The sequence below is a fragment of the Elgaria multicarinata genome, chromosome 9 (genome assembly GCF_023053635.1).
Source record: "Elgaria multicarinata webbii isolate HBS135686 ecotype San Diego chromosome 9, rElgMul1.1.pri, whole genome shotgun sequence".
NCBI classification, from domain to species: Eukaryota; Metazoa; Chordata; class Lepidosauria; order Squamata; family Anguidae; genus Elgaria; species Elgaria multicarinata.
The window spans coordinates 41,845,015-41,864,824 of NC_086179.1; the positions used below are offsets into that span (position 1 = coordinate 41,845,015).

General features: G+C 39.6%; 1 protein-coding gene across 9 annotated transcripts in view; it reads left to right on the top strand.

The window, feature by feature from the left end:
• The window catches only part of ANKS1B (ankyrin repeat and sterile alpha motif domain containing 1B), a 373,862-nt gene that overhangs the window by 328,783 nt on the left and 25,269 nt on the right, over nucleotides 1-19,810 (top strand). For 4 of the 9 annotated variants that reach the window (XM_063133719.1, XM_063133713.1, XM_063133715.1 and 1 more), the window contains exons 18-20: nucleotides 7,956-8,063; nucleotides 10,709-10,888; nucleotides 19,364-19,435. In XM_063133719.1, coding sequence (XP_062989789.1) covers nucleotides 7,956-8,063; nucleotides 10,709-10,888; nucleotides 19,364-19,435 — 360 coding nt within the window. Of the gene's footprint in view, nucleotides 1-7,955; nucleotides 8,064-10,708; nucleotides 10,889-19,360; nucleotides 19,436-19,810 lie in introns of all 9 variants that reach the window. The other 5 variants (XM_063133716.1, XM_063133721.1, XM_063133722.1 and 2 more) reach the window with 2 other exon arrangements.

A 19,810-nucleotide genomic window follows, 5' to 3' on the forward strand; every position in this document is an offset into this window, starting at 1 on the left:
CACTCAAATATATTTCGGCAACCATTCTTATAACAGTTACAGTAACAAAAATGGCAGCCATCGTATGGAGAGGGCTAACCCAACTTAAGACCTACTTCTTGGCATTAATATGGTTGCATATGTTCATCTTATTTTTATCATATGGAGAGGACCAACCAGGGCAGCAGAAACAAACTCCATTTCATTCTTGTAATCATGATGGTGCCATGATTTATTTCATTTAAAATGCAAACCTGTATGTGCTCAGAGCATTTTTCTTTTAAAAAATCATGGTTGGCATACAGGGTGTTCTGTTATGTTATTTTGGTTGTTTTGCTCCAACATATCAGTAATGTCGAAACAGTTATAAAGCATGGTGTGATGCTGGTGGTGTGTTTGGAAAGAACAAATATGTTAGTTGTGTGTTTCACAACTGAAATAATACAACATGGTCATCTAAACCCACTCCTCCCATGAACCCATTAAGTCCAGGGTCTAAAATTACCTAGCTGCACCTCTGATTGCTCATCTTATCTGTCAGTGTTCCAATCTTGATCACTACGTTTCAGGATTTCAGCAGTTATGGTTTTTGTTTTTGTGGTTTCTATACGACCTCTAATTCATATAAATCAATGAGTAGATGTTATTCCATTGCCTGCTAGAGTCCTGGTCACAATCTTCTCATTGGTATCTTGGAATGCCTAGTCCCCTTAACATCATTTAATCCAAGAAAGCTTTAACCCTTGTTTCCTGGCCTAGGCAGGGAAAATGAGAAATGTTTTTTGATTATGATGTGGGCAATATAGCCACAATGAGATTTGTTCTGCTCCATTTGTAGTCCTGATGAAGCCTTTCCATCAACATTGTTTATTTTTCACATTTTTATTTTTTTCCTCGACAACTATAAGGATATTGGACACAGGAGTATCTGAATCTGATGCACGCTCCTAAAAGAATCCCAACTTTCATTACAACCTGCTTTCCAAAACAATTGTCTTTAGCCAGCATGGGAGAGTTGTCGACCTTTTTTCTGTCTAAAGATGTCTGCCATTAGGGAAGCAAATATTAAATAATCTGAAAGCAGAGCTTACTGGTATTGTTCCTCTGGGTGAGAGAATATTTCAGTAATTTTTGTAACCTGTCCCCTCCCACCCTGAATTCTAAGAATCAAAAACTTATTTAGAAGAAAAATAAGGTTTTCAGTATTATAAATGTTTGATCATATTACTTGGAACATTTTCTTTCCTTGTGGCAAAAATAAATAACTAAAAAAAATCTACTGTCCTCTCCTGGGATGCTCAACAGAGTTTTCTCCCTCCTTCTTACTTTCCTGTCTTCTCTGAGTTTTCTTTCTTTTTCCTCATTGCTCCTTCAGGGTGCATAGGCACCGAGGCCTTCTTAAAAAATTGTACCTGCTGTGGCGTGAAGTGACTGTGGACCAATGGACATTCTAGCTGCCTTCTTTGAATTGGAGAGGCACACGGGGTATTCCTACACCCACCACCAGGCCTTTACGAATCAGGCCAGGGGAAGCACAATGGTGACCTATTGTAGGAACAAGCTCTCAAGGCACTAGATATCCACTGAACTGGCCTCTGTGTATTTCCTCAGCTCCCTTAGAGTCTTCCGGCTCACAACATAATGGAAAGCGCTCCAGGGCAGCCATCACTGGTATCAGAAGTACCAGCCTTTGTAGTACCTACAGTTTCGGCTGCCCTCTCGGACCAACAGCTCAAAACCTGACCTTTGATAACAACAGTCAAGACCAAACAGATCAAGCAGACCAAGTCCTGAAACAAATGCCCCAATAATCCCTAGGCCAGAAAAAGAAAAAAAGAAGACGGCTCATAGGATAGAATCCAACATTGAACCTGACTTGAGCCTATGCTAGCTCCAGATCAGCTACCCTCTGTGCAGACACCTCCTCAAATTCTTATGTGATTGGCAACACCAATCCTAGAGAAATAGCAACTCTCACATGACCTCAACTCCCCTGACATAACTCCTGCTTCTGCTTGTCTCCTTCTCATTGGGCCTGTTCAGACAACACATTAAGTCATGGTTAGGCCACTAAACCCTTTTGCAGCAAATGGTTAGTGAGCATATTTAAACTGTGTTTATGCAGCCACCATGGTTAGGAATGGATCACATGACATGCTAATGTTTAGCTCAAAATGCTTCAACATCGTGGCATAGTGTGTTGTCTGAAAAAGGTCATTATTACGGGGAGCATTCACTCAAGACGGCATCATTATGAATATATGCATACAGACTCCCTGCATTAACATTCCAATCACCAACGTTCTTCTTGTCCTCACTGTGTAGACCGATCTAAGGCAACTTCTAACCATGCAATACCTTTTCACACAGTATTTAAACTGTCTAATGCTCACATATTGGAATCTACCGCAGTACCAAACTTTACAAATTTGTCTCCGCTGTCCTCTTCTGGCTAACTTTTTTCAGGACATAATTCTGAAAAAACTCAAAGCCATCGACTGCTATGCAGTCATTGCCGGCAGTAAAACTTATCCAGCCATGATTGGTACCAATCACACAAACAACAATGATTGACTCCTCTTTGATGCAGAACAACTATTGCCAGACTCATCTTCCATTTCTTTTGTTCAGAATTCAACCGCTGCACTAGACGCAGCCGTAGTGGATTAAAATCCTATCTCCCAGTCAGATGACATAAGGCGTACAAGGAACAATTTCTCAGAATAGCAAAAAAAACCTGGACTAGAGGTCATGGATCCATAATTTAAAAGGGTACAACCAGAGTTAGAATCACCAGATACCACCCTGATGCTTCCATCATTAATGTATGTAATCAAACACAGATGCTTCCGACATGAGTGCATGTTATTAAATAATCCTGGGTGAAACCCTTTGCTCTGTCTAGAAGAATAGTGGATCTATTTAGGGTTCAAGAAGGAGATTGTTCCTTCCTCTTCAAACACCCTGCACCAAACTCTATAATTGTGGAAGCATCCCAATCAAAGTCATAAACAAATGCCTCACTCTGCTCCCATGGATTCAGAGGGAAGAAAATTAGTATCAATGAGATGCAGAATCCACTCCAGTGCAGCCCTGTCACTCTGCATGGTGAACTGTGAGGCATGCATGACAGCCTACCAAAGTTCTTATGTGGAAAAGCAGCAATCTTCTCTGACCGTCTCCCGGATGATGTCAAAAGCCTGGTGATGATATTCCAAGCTTAAGCGCTCAGATCAACACAGCCTGCCACATGGCTCATTGTGGCTCAAAGACCACGGCAGCCACTATTTCTTTGAGATGTCATGCCTGGCTTCATACTGCAGAACTCTACCAGGAAGCTAGATCGAGAGTGGAGAGCCTCCCGTTCAACAGCGAAGGCCGTTTTTGTACATCCATAGATGATACCCTTGACTGCTTTTGCAAAAGGGAATGGTTATGGGCTTGTGGGCTCTCCCACACTAGAGGCATTCAAGAGCCAGCTGGACAACCAGCTGTCAAGTATGCTGTAGGGTGGACTCCTGCATTGAGCAGGGGGTTGGACTCGATGGCCTTTTAGGCACCTTCCAACTCTACAATTCTATGATTCTATGATTCTATGTTCACTCAGGGCACTGTGCTCTCTCCAGTGTCAGTTTTATTAGCCCCAAGTCCAAGCAAGGATTATTGGATGCAGAACTTCTCCATGTTTCACTTGGAGTTGTTTTTGATTTCTTCTAGCTGTTTTCCTGGTAGTGAGATCAGTGCAATCCTAAAAATGTCTTCTTGGAAGTGAAGCCCATTGTGTTCAATGGGCCTATTCCCAGGAAACTGAGTATAGGATTGCAACCTCAATGTTCCTCTGTCAGCTCTGCAGTGTGCATGCATGCATTCACTTTTTAAAGTTTAATGGTTCAGCCATATTTATTTTTCAAAATAATGAAAGCAATTACACTGTGAAAAGGATGCCAGGTTTCAGCCCAGGGCAAATGTTTGTGGGTGAAATATAGATTTAGGAAAATAAATGTATATGCCAGAGTTATAGCTGCAATATTTATTTTATTTTATTTTTTTACCTCTTTTTTTCTTAGCAAGGAATGAACTATGCTACTGCTGCTGGCTCCCATTCTGTCAAACCTTGTTGTGACCTGAATTCAATGTCCCAGTATTTTACATTGTTTCCGAATGACTATAAAAAGAGAGAGAGAGAGAGAAAAGTTTGTCTAGTATGTTCCCAATTCTATAAAATTGGGACAGAAGTAGCAATATACTGCTATATTTTAACTTCTTAATGAATCCTGAAGTGACTACTTTGCCACAACTAATTAGAAAGGGACCTATATGCTGTATCCAACAGCACCCCCAAATGATGAAAATGATATTTTATAGGGGAAGTGCAACCCCATCCTGAACTTGTTGAAAATCACATCACAGACAAACCACCCACTAACCGTACCTCAAGCTTTGTCTGGATTGAATCTCTGTTTATTGTTTCTCATCCACTCCATTACCATGCTGAGGCACTGATTCAGAACAGCCACTGCCTCACTGTTTACTAGAGTGGTCACCTTTTCAAATCAAAAGAGATCTTTTTGATGGAAGCAAATGCCATCCTCTGCTGCATGCTGAGTCAGCTGAAAATGACATTTTAATCTCTGTTCCAGTCCTTTCTCAGGTTATTTTATCAGATAGTTATAGGGATGAGAATGTTATAAGCTTGGGCAATCCTGGAGGCAGCTCAAATCTTTAAGAACTGATGGGGTTTCCAGAGCTAAGCAAGCTACAGACACAGCAGTATTTAGCAACTTCATAAATCTCTTATATAGAAGAAAATAATCTTGCTTTTATAGGCGCACCAACTGAATTTCAAGAAGTAACGGGGCAGTAAAGCATCTTAAAGATTGGTAAATCTGCAGGCCTATATAGAATTTTCCTTGAATTAAAGATATGTTTCATGAAATTCTTTGGCACTAATGTTTGCATATAAGCTGAGTGAATGAATGATATCTGCGCAAGCAATCTGAGTCCGTTTTAAAAGCTGAGCCCTTAATGAGCCAGTGCAATCTCTCTTCTTTAAGGTAATTCATACAACTATTTTCATCTAATTTTTTGAAATGGTTGTATTGTTTGTTTTGTTTTGTCCGAAATTTTGTCTCTGTGATCTTGAAAACCTTATAAAAATGGTTGAACTAGTACATGGCAACTTGAGATTTGAAGATGTGCTGAAACAATCACACAACAGGTTCACCGTGTGGCAAAATTAACTCAAAAGGACTCGGTCCAGTGCAGCATGGCTTCTTCCTGTGCTATTTGGGTACTATCCGAAGGCTTGGACCACATGGGAAGAGTCCATTTCCTCCGTGCTCCAGTTTCTTGGAAGGGCAACACTGGTGTGAGAAGGAGCCACCTCATGAACTTTTCCATATGGTGCAGGACTTCTTACATTACCCAAGTGGGACAGGAAGAAACTGTTGTGCTTCTGCTTTCTCATCACAAAAATCATGATATGAGTCATCCTGCAAGAACTAGTTTTCATCCCTTTCTCTACTGATTGGTACAATTACCACTGTTACCTTAGATCAAAGACAAGTTCTTGAGGTGCACAACTACATTCTTCTGCTACTTTTGAATAGCTATTAAATATTTCCCATCATGATCAACCATTCATTAACACTGCTTCTGTTTCAGGTAAAGACTGTGGATTTGTGGATTTTCCTTGAACGTACAGCTCTTTTCATCTGGTTGATGTACAAAGTTCTCAGAAGTGCAGGGAGGCAACAGGAAGATAGCGAAATAGCAGATTATTTTAAAGTGCACCTTCGTTTTCTACACAATTAGAAAAATAACTTTCAGGCAGAAAAATAGATAGTATAAGTTTAATGTCAGCCTTAACTGGAACAGTATGTGCTTTTCAGTATCATCCATCATCAGACAGACGTGTCAGGCTACATATGCTGCACACACACACCTGTCAACTTTAAGAAACTTTTAATAGAGTACAATTATTACAATATAACAATAACAGAATTTACTGGAATTTAGCTTGGCAATTCAATGAATAAATGCATATTGGCCTATATAAATATATATTTAAAGATCTTTTGCACATATGCCATGTTTTAATCTTATCATTGTTTTACACCAACTTCCAGTAGGAAAGCAGAGACAGAGCTGTAGGATTTTGTAGTGCATATCATATTTTTCAGTGAAATTGCATATGCCTTTCTAATTCACTATAATAAAATTTAGCATGTGCAAAAGGACTTTTTTTCTGTGGCATTGCAGTGAGGTACTTTAGTTTTTTTTTTTATCACAGATCAGTTGCAAAATTCTTTTTAGTAACAGGCACCAAAATTTGGCAGTAATAATGCTTGTCTGCTTTGCCAGGATGAATATATATATGAGTATCAGATGTTTTCTCTTCAAGGGATTTAATGTTCTGGATAATGACGCTTACTTTAGATGAACATTGTCAATAAAGCCAAAACAAATATGGAACAAATACCATGCATTAAAATGTTCCCTATTCTTTAGATATCATATGCCACCATGGGGGTCCATGCTTTTCAATTATTTATTTCTTAAATTTCTATACTGCCTTTCTGAAACCAACCAAGGAGCTTTACAAAAATTCAGAAAATAAAAATCAGAAACAAATCATAGTAAAACGTTATAAATTACCTTAAAAATCATAAAAAACAGTTGTAAAGGTTAAATAAAAAAGATGTGACTCCCATCCTAAATGCAAAGAGTATTCATAACTCCAGAGGGTGTCCATTCCAGAATTTGGAAGCAACACACAAGGAAGTCCTTTCCCATATGCCTGACAAATGGGTCTCTGTAAGTGAGGGTGTCTTCAAAAGGCCTTGTGCAGATCTTTTAATATTGGGGTGATGAAATCACAATACCACGCACCACTTAGTAGACTTGCTGCTGCATTTTGAACCAATTGGACCATCCAGATGCTCTTCAAGGGTAGACCCATGCAGAGTGCATCACAATAGTTGAACCTGATGTTGCACTGATCTCAGGGCATGGATATACCCACTCAGCATCCACTTGCATTACGCCAACTCTGTTTCAGAATTGGGCGTTGTCCAGCAAAATGCGAGCACTCTTCCATTGGTGTGATTGATCTTCCTTTTCCTTGCTCTCCTTTCCCCTGCAGACACCCCATTCACCTTCAGAATCTGCTCCAGAGGGTCTCTCAACCCTCCACAGCAGATTTGGAGGGGGCATGGGGGGAGCTGTAGGGGTGTAGGGACAACCATTCCACCAGCAATTTCTGTTTCTCTGGCAGATGGTCAGGGTTGGACACCCACCCACCCCATAGTTTGTGCAAACGAGGCTGACACTCGTCGCCTAATGTTGAAAATGTTGGCACTTTCAGTGCATGTATCTACACTCATAGTTTTTCAGGCATTGGGTGCACATGCAATACCCACCTGACCCACTGCCTACAATGAAGCCATGTTTAGACTGTGCTGCCCACTTTCCTCTATAGTTCTCAATGGCAGGTATGATTGTGGGCCCTCTGCAGCAAGCAGTCTGCACATCAGAATGATTGTGTTTTGCACAAAATTTCCCTTTCCACTTCAACCCTAAAATGTTAAACTGGGAGTTTGAGGCCTTTTTCTTCTTTATGCCGATTACTCTTTTGCTTTCTGGAGTTTTGTTATTTTGTAATTGTCTTCTTTCCGTGTTGACTGTTGTCCTCCCTATTCCTCTCCCCTTTTGACACTGCTTATCTCTACCTCGTAGTCTTTTGGCTTATTCTCTGTCTCACTACTTTGGATTCCTTCTGGCATTCTTTCCAGACTAATTTCTGACAAGCAAACTCTCTGTTATATGCCTTACTACCACATATTACTTTTCTTCACTTCAGTTTCAGGAATAATATACTTATTAATAGCTCTATGGATGAATTTTTATGGCGGGTTCTTCAATATCGGTTATTTTTAATAGATTTGTTTCTACATAAGCTTCTTTTTGTTTTTCAGGTTTTAAAAATCAGTTTACTTGGCCATCGAAAACGCATTTTATCCTCACTGGGAGACAGGCTTCACGAAGATCCACCTCAGAAACCACCACGATCTATAACCCTCAGGGTAAGTCTGGCAAATGTGCTCGAATGCCTTGTAAACTCTTAAGCACGTATTTAATATGACCAATAAAATCTTCAAGCCCAAAGAATGATTATTTAGTAACTAGAATTTATAGTGCTCTCATTTTTATAAGGCTGTTTGGTTTGCTTTTTGCCAGCAGGTCTTGCTTTGAGGATATTTGTTTTGGGCTTTATTTTTTGCTTGAAAACCCCCCACGGTGTAATTGACAACATCAACATGAAGTTCTATACAAATGCTATTATTATTATGCTATGTATGTACTTACTACTACTACTAATATAATAATAATAACCAGCATAAACTGTATTAATCTCTGTATTTGGGAAGGACTTCCCTTCAATCGTATTTCAGAGGAGTCTTTTCAAGGAAAAACATGTTTTAAATGAGCCATGTAACAGCTTTTAAACCTTTTGGGACCTCAATAGGAGCATAAACACTTATTTTATCAAAAGGTTTATGTACTTTTATCTTTTTAAGTATTGTTTTATCTTAATTTTAGACTTTTTAAAAATAATTTTAAGATTCATGTATTGTTTGTTTTTAACACGTTTATTGTGTGTGAAATGGTCTGAAAACTTATTCAATAAACTTTTTGAGGAGTCTTTTCAGCAATATAAGAAGATACTTTATATTCCCTTTCCTATGAAATCTTTGGAATATATACCTCTGACAATAGTTCAAGAAATGTCCCTAAAGTCTGTGATAGAGAGTTAGGGCCAATGCATGTATTTCATTACTAATATCCATGGAAGGTGCAGGAATCAGTTTTACTTCTAAGCCCGCACCAGTGATGGAACTTCTGTAGTCAGATCGATGTACGCAGATTTGACAGTGCGTGACATCCGCATGCCAGCATCTGGGACACTTCATTAGCAGTAGGGATTCAGTAATGCAAATGATTCTTGCAGTTCTTACACTTTTAGCTTTATTACGAGGCCCTGCAATCTGGCAAAGCTGTCAGTTTAGCCCTGCAAACAGCTGAGGCAGTTGCATCCCATTTTATCATGGATTTCCATGGATTTCATATCCACAACCCGGAAGCCTTTGTAAGACGCCAAGCTGAGAAAGTCATGCCTTTTAAAAAAATTAACACTTTGCTAGCTGACCTCTCAGCCCAGCATGGTGAGAACTGTCTCTTCCTGTCTACATGACTGGATGCTATGTTTCCATAGCAGCTGTCAATTGCTGCCACCCACTAGCCCAGGGGCAGGCTACCTTTTGGGCTTATGGTTACATGCATAAAATGGCTACCATGGGTGGGTGGTGGGGTGACCATATGAAAAGGAGGACAGGGCTCCTGTATCTTTAACAGTTGTATTGAAAAGGACATTTCAGCAGGTGTCATTTGTATATATGGGGAACCTGGGGAAATTTCCTCTTCATCACCACATTTAAAGCTGCAGGTGCCCTGCCCTCTTTTAAATCTGGTCATTCTAGTATAGCTCCTGCAGCTTTAACTGTTGTGATGAAGAGGGAATTTCATCTGGTTCTCCATATATACAAATGGCACCTGCTGAAATTCACTTTTCTATGCAACTGTTAAAGATACAGGAGCCCTGTCCTCCTTTTCATATGGTCACCCTAGTGGGTGGGAATGGCTAGTCAAAAAGGACAAGTAACCAGCCCCAGAGGCATTCTTGGGAAATTTAAAGTAGCAGCAGCCAGAGGCTCCCACTTTGCATTGAAGCAATCTGTGCTGCCAGCAAGGAAATATATTTTAAAAAAATGTAAAATAAAAATTGGGAGGAGTAGGGTGTCTTGATGGGCACCAAGGAAGGTATCTTGAGGAATACTGGTGTTCATGTGTATCACATTGCCTACCCTTGCCCTAGACAAACCTAAGAAATGATCTGAGGTTCTTCATTTTTGTGTCCACCAGGGTCTGTTGCTACTAGGTCATGCTGCCACTCTGAAACCCAGACGCCCTTCCCAGCCAAAGAGAATGTATGTGCCATATTTTCCAGGGACAGCACATATCTAAATTATTTCCAAGATGTCAGTATAGTTTAGGTAGATTCAATTTATGAATTATTTTCTTTTAAGAATCCTTGCTTCTCTTCTTGCCTTTTTTGAACTTCTCTTTAATAAATATTCTGTATTAATCTAGAGTGGAGGTTTGGAGTATGGATGTTTTGCCCGAAACCAAGGGAAAGGGTTTCTCTCCCATTCCCGCATGTGCTTTAGCACTTAGCAACACAACCTGAGATATTTAGATTCGTGCTTGCGAGGAGGATGCAAGCTGTGGGCTGGTTCAGATGGCTGCAGCTACAGCTCCCCCACCCCCTTGCTCAAACAGCTAAAGGCACAATCCTATGCATGTTTAGACAGGAAAAAAGGCCTGGAATTCCCAGCATGGCTGGCTGGGGAATGCTGTGAGTTCTATGTGGTTTTTCTGCCCAAATATGCATAGGATTGTGCCTTATGTAGCTTGGAGTCCTGGGGGGAGCTTTCCTCAGGTTTACAGGACAAGAAAAAGGGATGATGACAAGCATTACCAATCAGTCCCAACCTGTCATCACAGTCCCCCTGGGAGGAGAAGGTTGTGGCACTGGGAACACACATTCTTCACAAGCCCCCAGGAAACACATAGTGTTTATTTCATGCTGTTATTTCCTAATTCTATGCAGGAACCCAGTGGTAACCACACTCCTCCTCAGTTGTCTCCTTCACTCAGCCAAAGCACTTATACTACTGGTGGCTCACTGGACGTACCACACATTATCATGCAGGGTGATGCAAGGAGGAGAAGAAATGACAGTTACTTTGATGATATTCCCCGGTCAAAACTGGAGAGGCAGATGGCACAGGTAATGTTGAGAAACTTGGCCCGTTATTACAATTTATTGTAGCTAGAGCTGTAAATCCTCTCTCATTCTCTTTTTTCTTTCCTATAGCAGTTTCCGAAATATATGCTGACTTCTCAACTGAATTTGTTTGCATTTATTTTGTAACTTTTCTTTTATCCCCGTCTACCAGCGTGCATTTTACAAGTACTCTATAGAGGCCTTGTCTTCTGTAAACTACAGTTTTCTGTATGCTAACAGGCCTGAGTGATGTGCTTAAGATGGAGGTGTGAAATCACACTATACCATTTGAGGAAGAGAAAACTTTTATTAATGATGGATAATTTATTTGAGGAATAAAGGATAACTACTACGCCGTCATGAGGGCTAGGGTTTGGTCGTATGAACAAGTGGGGCCTACAACAACATATTTCACTATAGAGTGCTCTTGTTCCCACCTGCCAGCCACGCCCTCTACCACAACACCCATTCCATTCCCCCCTCCATCAAGCAGTCGTTCTTCTATGACCACGGACAATGCAATCCTCATTGTGCTGATTTGAGATTTTTTCCTAAAGATTTTTTTTTAATATTTTTTTATTTTCTACAATACTTAAACATACACCATTACAATTAAAGAAACAACATACTACATAAATGTTGAATAACATCAATATCCTATCTATATAACATAATCAAACTTAACATATAAGTGCACCCCCCACCTCGGGATCTCATTCCTGATTCCAAAATCTCATACTTTCTTCTACTGGTGGTTTCCTACTTCCCTTAGAAAACACAAATATTAGGAACTGTTTCCAAATTCCTTCAAAATCATTTGTTTTAGCTATACCTCCTCTCCATTTAATATTACAAGTCAATTTATCATTAATAGCTATATCCCATACTTCTTTATACCATTCTTCAATACAATAATCCCCTTGAATCTTCCAGTTCCTAAAGATTTTTATGCTTCTGAAAACCTTGGGGTTCTCCCGAGACTGCTTATACCTTCCTCTTGTGTCACTGGGGCTACATTTGCCTGAACATCAGAAGGAATGGTGTTGAACATATTACTGCCCTTTTCTGCGAAAGGAATCTTAATACCAATTTCTTAACAGCAACCGTTGATAAAGGTCACCCAAGAAGCATTCCCATAATCATTTTCTCGATCAAGGGGCCTTCTTAGGGATGAGTGGGATCCAGTTGTTCCATTCCAAATAATTTTGGAAGAAGGTAAAATGAATCCACTCAATTCTGCCCAAACTACAGAGTGAATTCTGGCATCAGGAATGGATGCCACAATACAATCCAGTCATCTACAGGGAGGTCTAGCATAAGTCTCTCTGCACAGGCTCTGCTATCAAGGAGGTGACAATATCACTGCCACCTTGGTGTGCCTGAGGCCTTCTAACATGGGAGGTGGACTAGTAGAGTGCACTTTGGGATGCATGTTGTCCATTTCTCAAGCATTTTTTGGAACAAACCTGGAACCTACTGAAAAACAACAGGCCCTGGGCCCATTCTGGAAATACATTCCTGAAGCTGGAAGTTAAGTGTAGATATCCTATCTGTGGGATTTTAAAAAATAAAGTTACTTTTGAACCTAGTTTTGTAAATAGTTCAAGAAAGACATTCAGGATAAACAGGCAACACAAATTCAGCAAGCTTCAAAAGTCAGTCCTACTGAACAGATGACCCATTATCAACCATCAAGAGAAGGTAAAAAGCCACCTTTCAGATGAAAAATTATGATGCGATTCCATCCTTTAGTGGAAGTGCTTACGTATTTTTGAGAGTTAGATTAGAAGACAGCGTTATCCTTCTATAGTTTTAATCCCTCTTATTAAGAAATTTCAGAAAATAACTAGTATTCTTAGTTCATCATCTCTGAAAATCTGCTCAGTTGTTGTACATTTCTATTATTTTGACCCACTGTAAGAGTTAATTCCATGGGCAATATCCAGTACTGCCACTGCATCTCCACTGCTCCTGTTTCATTTGCAGGATTCACTGTGAACACAACAGGAACTCCAGGAATGAGTGGAGACACTCATTTCTGGAATGGGACAGGTCAGCGGAGCTCCCTTTCTTTGATAGCTTTTGATAGAAGTACCTTGATTAAAATTGGCTGGCATATGTTCACTACAGAATAGTTGGCTATGATTCCTGCTCGTATGAGAACAACTCAAGAGTATTTGCAGACACTGTTACTTCTACAATTAGGATGCAGGATGTTAACACTCCAGGAAAGAGCTTTTAGGGTATTGTATATTTTGGGGTGGGCGTTGAAAGATTTCTAGTGTGTTTATTTAATAATTTGTAACTTGCTCTAATCCATCTGCAAAAGACAATTGAAAACAGCCTGCCCATTCATTCAACCAGATATAAATAAGCCACTGACTACCTTAAATCAAACATATGCTTGACCAAAAAGATATGCCATATTTCATTCTAAAGGTCAGTATAGTTCAGTTTCTATCAGCAGAAGTGCCATGGGGTGAGAACGTGCTGTTTTTTTGACGGTGCACGAAATGACTGAAGGCCAAGTCATAAACCATGCTGTAATGCTTCATGAAACCAAACTATGAATTACACCCAAAACAGATGGGAAGCCAGTTGAGTTCATAAAGCATGTTAGTGACATGAATAGCTCACTCCACTGAGCAGGCATTCTGCCCTGATAGAAACATTCAAGTGTTTGGCCTAGCCAGGAGAAGAGATTGACTATTTCAGCAGTTCAGCCTGGCGGGGAAAAGATGTTAATGCCCATATCATGCTTTTATATAACTAACTGCAGCTAGGAAGGAAATATGTGATTCCCTCTGGAAAATCCAAGGGCAACTGATGAACATTTCAATGAATATCAACTCGATCTCCTGACTTTTACTTCTTAACTTTCAAAGAATTTTTTTTATTGATATATGATTTTCTCGTCCTGAATTAGGTTTTCTCCTAACCTATTAGCAGAACTAATTGGGAAATCCTCTCTAGCATATCAGACACCTTCAATTAATTATATAGAGAAGAGCAGAAGAACAAAAGTTACTATTTCCTGTAAAAGAGCTTCTATGAAGGTCACAAAATTTGAATGTCAGAATAGGCAATACCAAATTTTTTCATAGTTTAATATGTGCTGCTGATTAGTTGGACTTTTTTCTTTCTAAACTTGCATAGGATTGCACCCTAAAATACTCAAAGGAATTCCACTGAACTTGATCTGTTGTTTTGATTCATAAAATACGTTAAAGCACTTGACCATTTTTTTTTTAAAAAAAAAGCTCCATTGGTTGATGGGTTTCTATTTACATTTGCATTTTAGCTGTAACCTCTTTCTCTGCAATGACATGCTAATTTGCTTTCTAGGTGATAGCACCTACCTGTAGGCATGTCTACAGATCCAAACATGGATAACATTTTCTTACCCATTGACTTGGTAGTGGGAAAAGCTGAACAAAGGCGAAACTTGGAAAACTTGAACTGATTTTCTAGACTATAAAATCTGAACACTTCCTTCCTCATTATGAAGCTAGTTTATTTACTCTATTGGTATTTTTTATACATTCCTTTTCCAAGATGATGCTCTTTACCCAAAAAGTTTCCATCACCCACCTTCTTCTGGATGCAATTTGAAGGATATTAAGCTTGAAACGAGGTTGCAGTGGCGTTGTCAGCAAGGAGGAAGTGGTCAGACAGGAAAGGTTTTCACCGCACAAGTGCATGTTCAGTACACTGGAATTCAAATTGCAAGGATAAATCCTGCTGTGAGGGATAAGCACTAAGACAGACATGTAAGACTGTAAAAGTCCATGCTGACTGATGGGAAGGACCTGAAGCAATTGCCCCTGGTAAAAAGTGCAACTCCTGTTCAGCTAGATGGAAATTATTTTGAAAGCAGTTTGCAATACTTTTCAGGCTGTTTGCATGTACCAGCTCATCTCAACCTTAGGGCAAACTTGTTCAAATAGAGGAGAATTCCATTTTGGTGAATGAAGTGTGAGGAAGAAGCTGGATTCAGGCAAATGCAGCAATCCTTCGCTTCATTTTTCATCACAAGTGCCTTGTAATGATTGGAGCAGCCACGGGCCTTTCATAACTTCAATGGCAACGTTTGGTACTATGGAAGATGTGATCTTGTAGTCTTAAAGGATGGTCTTTGCAACCAAAGTGCATCCCACAGATATAATGCTCAGATGGGTACTTTACCATATCAAAATAGTGAGAAGAAGGAAAGTATAACATAACAGCCCACCATAGGTTAATTTACTCACGGGAGCTGTTGCATCATGATGGGCACCTGCAGGCACTTGGCATGCCATGTCATGAGAACCCGGGCAGCCAGAGAACTAAGTGCAGGTAACCTAGTTGGATCCCACCCTATATTTGAAGAATTTGGATTCCTTTTGAAAGTGGCAGGAAAGGAGGTATGGGATAGGCAGTTGATAAGAAAAGCGTGAGTAGAAGGAGGTGCCTGAAGTTATGTACAGTGGAACTTCGCAGCTCATTCTCCTGAATATTAGGCTGCAATCCTATGCTTACTCACTTGGCCTTATTAAGTTTGATGTACTTAACATATTTAAATTAGAAGCTAAGAATATCAAAATCTGCATCTACATTAATGACACCTAAAAGTTTGATGCTAACATCTAGTCCTTAATATTGAGGTTGGAAGCTGGTTGAGGTTTTATTATGCCCAGGAGCAGACACAACTTATAAACTGGGTTATGGAAATATATAGCTATAGCTTCCTAGAAGTTCAGCTTGTATTTCAGCTATCTGCTAACTTGCAAGACTTGTTTATCTTAGCAAGGAAGCCAATGCCCCCTTATTTTAAGAAAATATTTGGTAAGGATCTATCATGTTTATTATTTGTTTGAATTATCCCAGCTCACATTTGTTTCTTTGTTATGGTAATGTTTAGAAAGCAGGTGCTTCACAGAATGCCTTTGCAGAAAGTTGCAAAACGATATGCATGTTTGACTTTTGTCTCTTACAACTTTTTTTTAAAGAATATGTATAGGATTAGATATTACATACATCACGAGATGGCTATCAAGTGCTTTTCCTCAGGAAGCTACTTGGATTTAGTAATAATTATTCTTGAATTCTTTGCCACTTATCTCACATTCAGTGTGGCCTTAGCCACTTCGCGTAAACCCATTTGTGTCTGCATTTATAAAATAGGGTCCTGCCTTAACATATTCACAAGAGAACATTGTTTCAGGAAGGTATTGTGATGTTTCTAGAGGTCCTCTTCAAGGGCCTGGCCCCTAGACATCACTGGGTTCAAACTTTTCCCAGGACTCCCCAAAACAGCAGCTGCCACCACCTGATTTATATTATTTATTTATTTATTTATTTATTACATTTCTATACCGCCCAATAGCCGGATTTCTCTGGGCGGTTAGCAGTAGGACTCTTGCTCTTTAGATCCTTAGCATGTGGGGTGAGATATGCCAGACTTCAAATAAATCCAGACCAGAATGTAGATATTAAAAGAATAAACATTTATTTATTTATTTATTTATTTCATAGGTAGACATTCAGAACTAACAATAATTGATGAATAGTAGTAAGAATGCTTCACCCTAGCAACGTGTCTCTGCTTTCAATAACTTCTCTCTCTCTCCCTTCTCAGCCACACCCTAGCCCTGTTCAGGTATTTGCCTGAATGCTTGAGGGCTAAAGTGGGTAAGGAGTAAAGGCCATGCAGGCTGCCCTGTTCCCTATGGCTCCAGGTGCGCTGCCCCCTCTCCCCTCAGTTCAGACCTTGCTGTTTTGAATTGGCAAGGTCTGAAACCGAAATCTATCCGTGTTCACATGAATGTGAGTAGGGACTCTCTGCTCAAGGGTCAAGCATGCTTCACTGGGCATCACAGTTTCGATCTCGTTGCCTCTGCTCCCAGCTGTATTACTTTATGTTGCATCTGTTTTGGTGCTGAATTCTACCTGGAATTGTTAGCCTGTTAATCACAGAGAGATCACAATTCAACTTATGGCACTGTTATGCAGGACCACTTTTGGTGCATGTTCCATATAATTTCTCTGACTAGTGGAAATGACAAATGACCTCTATGTTAAAACCATTTTTATCCACACAGTGCAGATTTTCTGCTCTGCCATATCTGTTTCCTGTCCACTGAAACATTAACAGACATAGAACCAGTTAATGAGTAAAATAAGCTTTAGGCATTAATGTAGTCAGAAGAAATTATCTTCAGAACTCTGCTAGATCTTCTTTAGGAATATTTCAAGTCTCTTTAAAACATCCTTCTTAAAAGAGATTTGCTGCGGCTAACTATTGTCAGTAGCTTTCTGGAGGAAGGTTGGATCCTTTATCAGGAGAAGAGTCTTGAGGCCTGCAAGGTCATTCTTCTTTGTGCTGATGCGGCTGCCAGGGCCCCGTTCTCTGTGCATGTGTTGCACTGAGCACATCTGCACTGTCAGAAAGAGAGAAGGCAGACAATTAGGCTGGGAATAGGTAAAGAAGGGTGAGCATATGGAAAGCAGGACAGGGCTCCTGTATCTTAAACAGTGGAATAGAAAGGGAAGTTCACCAGGTGTCATTTGTATGCCTGCAGCACCTGATGAAATTCCGTCTTCATCACAACAGTTAAAGCTGCAGGAGCCCTGCTCTCTGCTGGAATTCCCTTTTCTGTACAACTGTTAAAGATACAGGAGCCCTAGGTAAAGGATGCTTTGCATGAGTTATTCTGACCCTTTTCAAAATGTTAAGACTGTAAGTAGATTACCACTGCTCTGTTATGAAATTGCACTCTTTAAATGGCCAGAGACTCCAATCTAAAACAATATTTCTCGCACTTCCTTATATATCACAAATTCAAGTGTTAGTTCGTGCTCCTTGAGAGTATCTGACATGGTTAACTTTTTTTTTTATCCTCAAGCCTTATGTCATCTTGCCTCTTTCATGCCTGGGAGGCATGTAGCCTAGTTTTAACTACTCTGTTGCCAAAAACATACTGAGGAAGCAACTGCATTATTCAAGAGGATGAAGCGCACACTTAATTTATGTTTCTGTATTCAGTATGCTAATATTAAATTACTACTGATTTGATTTTGTTTACCCAATGCAATTGGTTGTGGCTGTTTTCTGCTGCAATGACAGCTGCACACCATCATAACACTCCATTGCTTTGGCACAGGTTCTTAGGACTGAGAAATAGGAATACTTTCTGGACAGTTTAGAAAAAGGCAGCACCCACTATCAGCCCTTAGAATTTTATTAGTGATACAGCTTGTCAGATGGTGTGAGGCATCCAGTTTTCACAGATGAAAAAAAATAAAAGCAGTAGTGATTTTCTTGCAGAAAGTTGTGAGTCTTTGAATGTAGGCTTTATTTAGATACCAATATTAAATTCCTGCTGCTTGTCTTAACTGCTGGCTGTGTTCCACATGTGTGGTTAAGCTATTGATGTATTAATTGCTAGCTACTCTAGAGATCGTAGTTGCATTTCTTATCTGTTTAAAGCCTTTCATTGTTGCCTGCTCAGGAGACTGTGGGTAGCTACTACATCTGGTGCTTATTTTAGTTATTCAACTACTACGAGCTGTTATCTTGGATTTGCATGTGGTGTCCAAATAAGGAAATATATACCAGGTGCTGTCAGATGATGCGAATCTGATTTGTGTTACTTTTGCTGCAGTAGCTGTACTGTACATCTTGCTTCCTTGGCTACTTTTGTATTTCCAAGGTCCACCCATTTAATGAATTGTTGAGTGCTATTTCCTTGGTGGAAAGCGGGGCGGGGGGTATAATTCAGAATAATAAATAAATTCTAGCTTCCTGCATTCCAAACAACTGTTGAAAAAAAGTGATAGGTTGATGCTCCATGTTATTTGTTCTTTGCTAATTACTGCAGCCCACATGGCCTTCTAAAGGTATTGGTAGTGGCACTTTACTGAGCTCTTCTCTCTCTCTTTCTGTGCCTGTCCCATTGAAATGTCTGGAGGTTGTGCATTGTCCAGCCTTGGTGGATTGAACTTAGTATCTTTCAAGTGCTGTGTACAATATCATTGATGCTAGTGCTTATTGCTCAGCAACAAGACGTATATTTGATTATGCTCAGTATTTGTTTATTCTATCCTTTTCCTCCTATGTAAATTTACATTGAAAACCTTCTCAGCAACAGCATGCAAATCAAAGGCTGAGATATGATTGAAGGATGCTCACTTTTTGTTTTGTGCTATTTAGTTGTTTCATAATTATAAAATGGTGTTATTATTCTGAATAGAGCTGAAACTCTGAAATCCTTGAGTTATGTTTTTTCTTTTTATAAGCTCAAAAGATGTTTTGTCAGCAAGTACATTAAAAAGGGTTTTAACAGCTGCTGCCAATTTAAATCTCTCTCTTCTTTTAAAACTTGCAGACCTATTTTCCCCCACCCTCAGGGCACAATGCTTATTCTTCCTGGGTTTGGGGGTGTTCGGAGTGATTTACTATTTACAAGATGAGATGTAGTTTTCTGTTTATATTAGCAGTCTTCTGTCTGTGAAATTTGGACCAACCAGAATGCAGGATATCCTTACACAGCAGTCCATCAGGTTCATAATGTAAGATACTTCAATAAATGGCTACGTTGTCACTGTATTCCTGTCCAATGTGTTTCCTTGGTGTTGTTAATACTTGATACTGGTGCTGTGCTTTTCAAGAAGCAATGTGTTAACATCCAGTGATTTCCAGGACTGTATGTCTTTATACATTCATTTTCATAGTGTGCAATGGGCGTGTTGGCTTTTGTGTACTGGATGCAAATTTTAAAGCTCTGAAGTCTGCTTTTTCTTTTATTTTAAAGCCCTCATCTTTATTTCAGCTTGTGTTCCAGGTGATTGTCTTTGTTCGCCTTCAAAGATGAAAATAAGTGTAAATTGTATAAACTGTGCAATTATACACTGTTTTGTGCCTTCTCCTTTTTATGACCAAGGAAG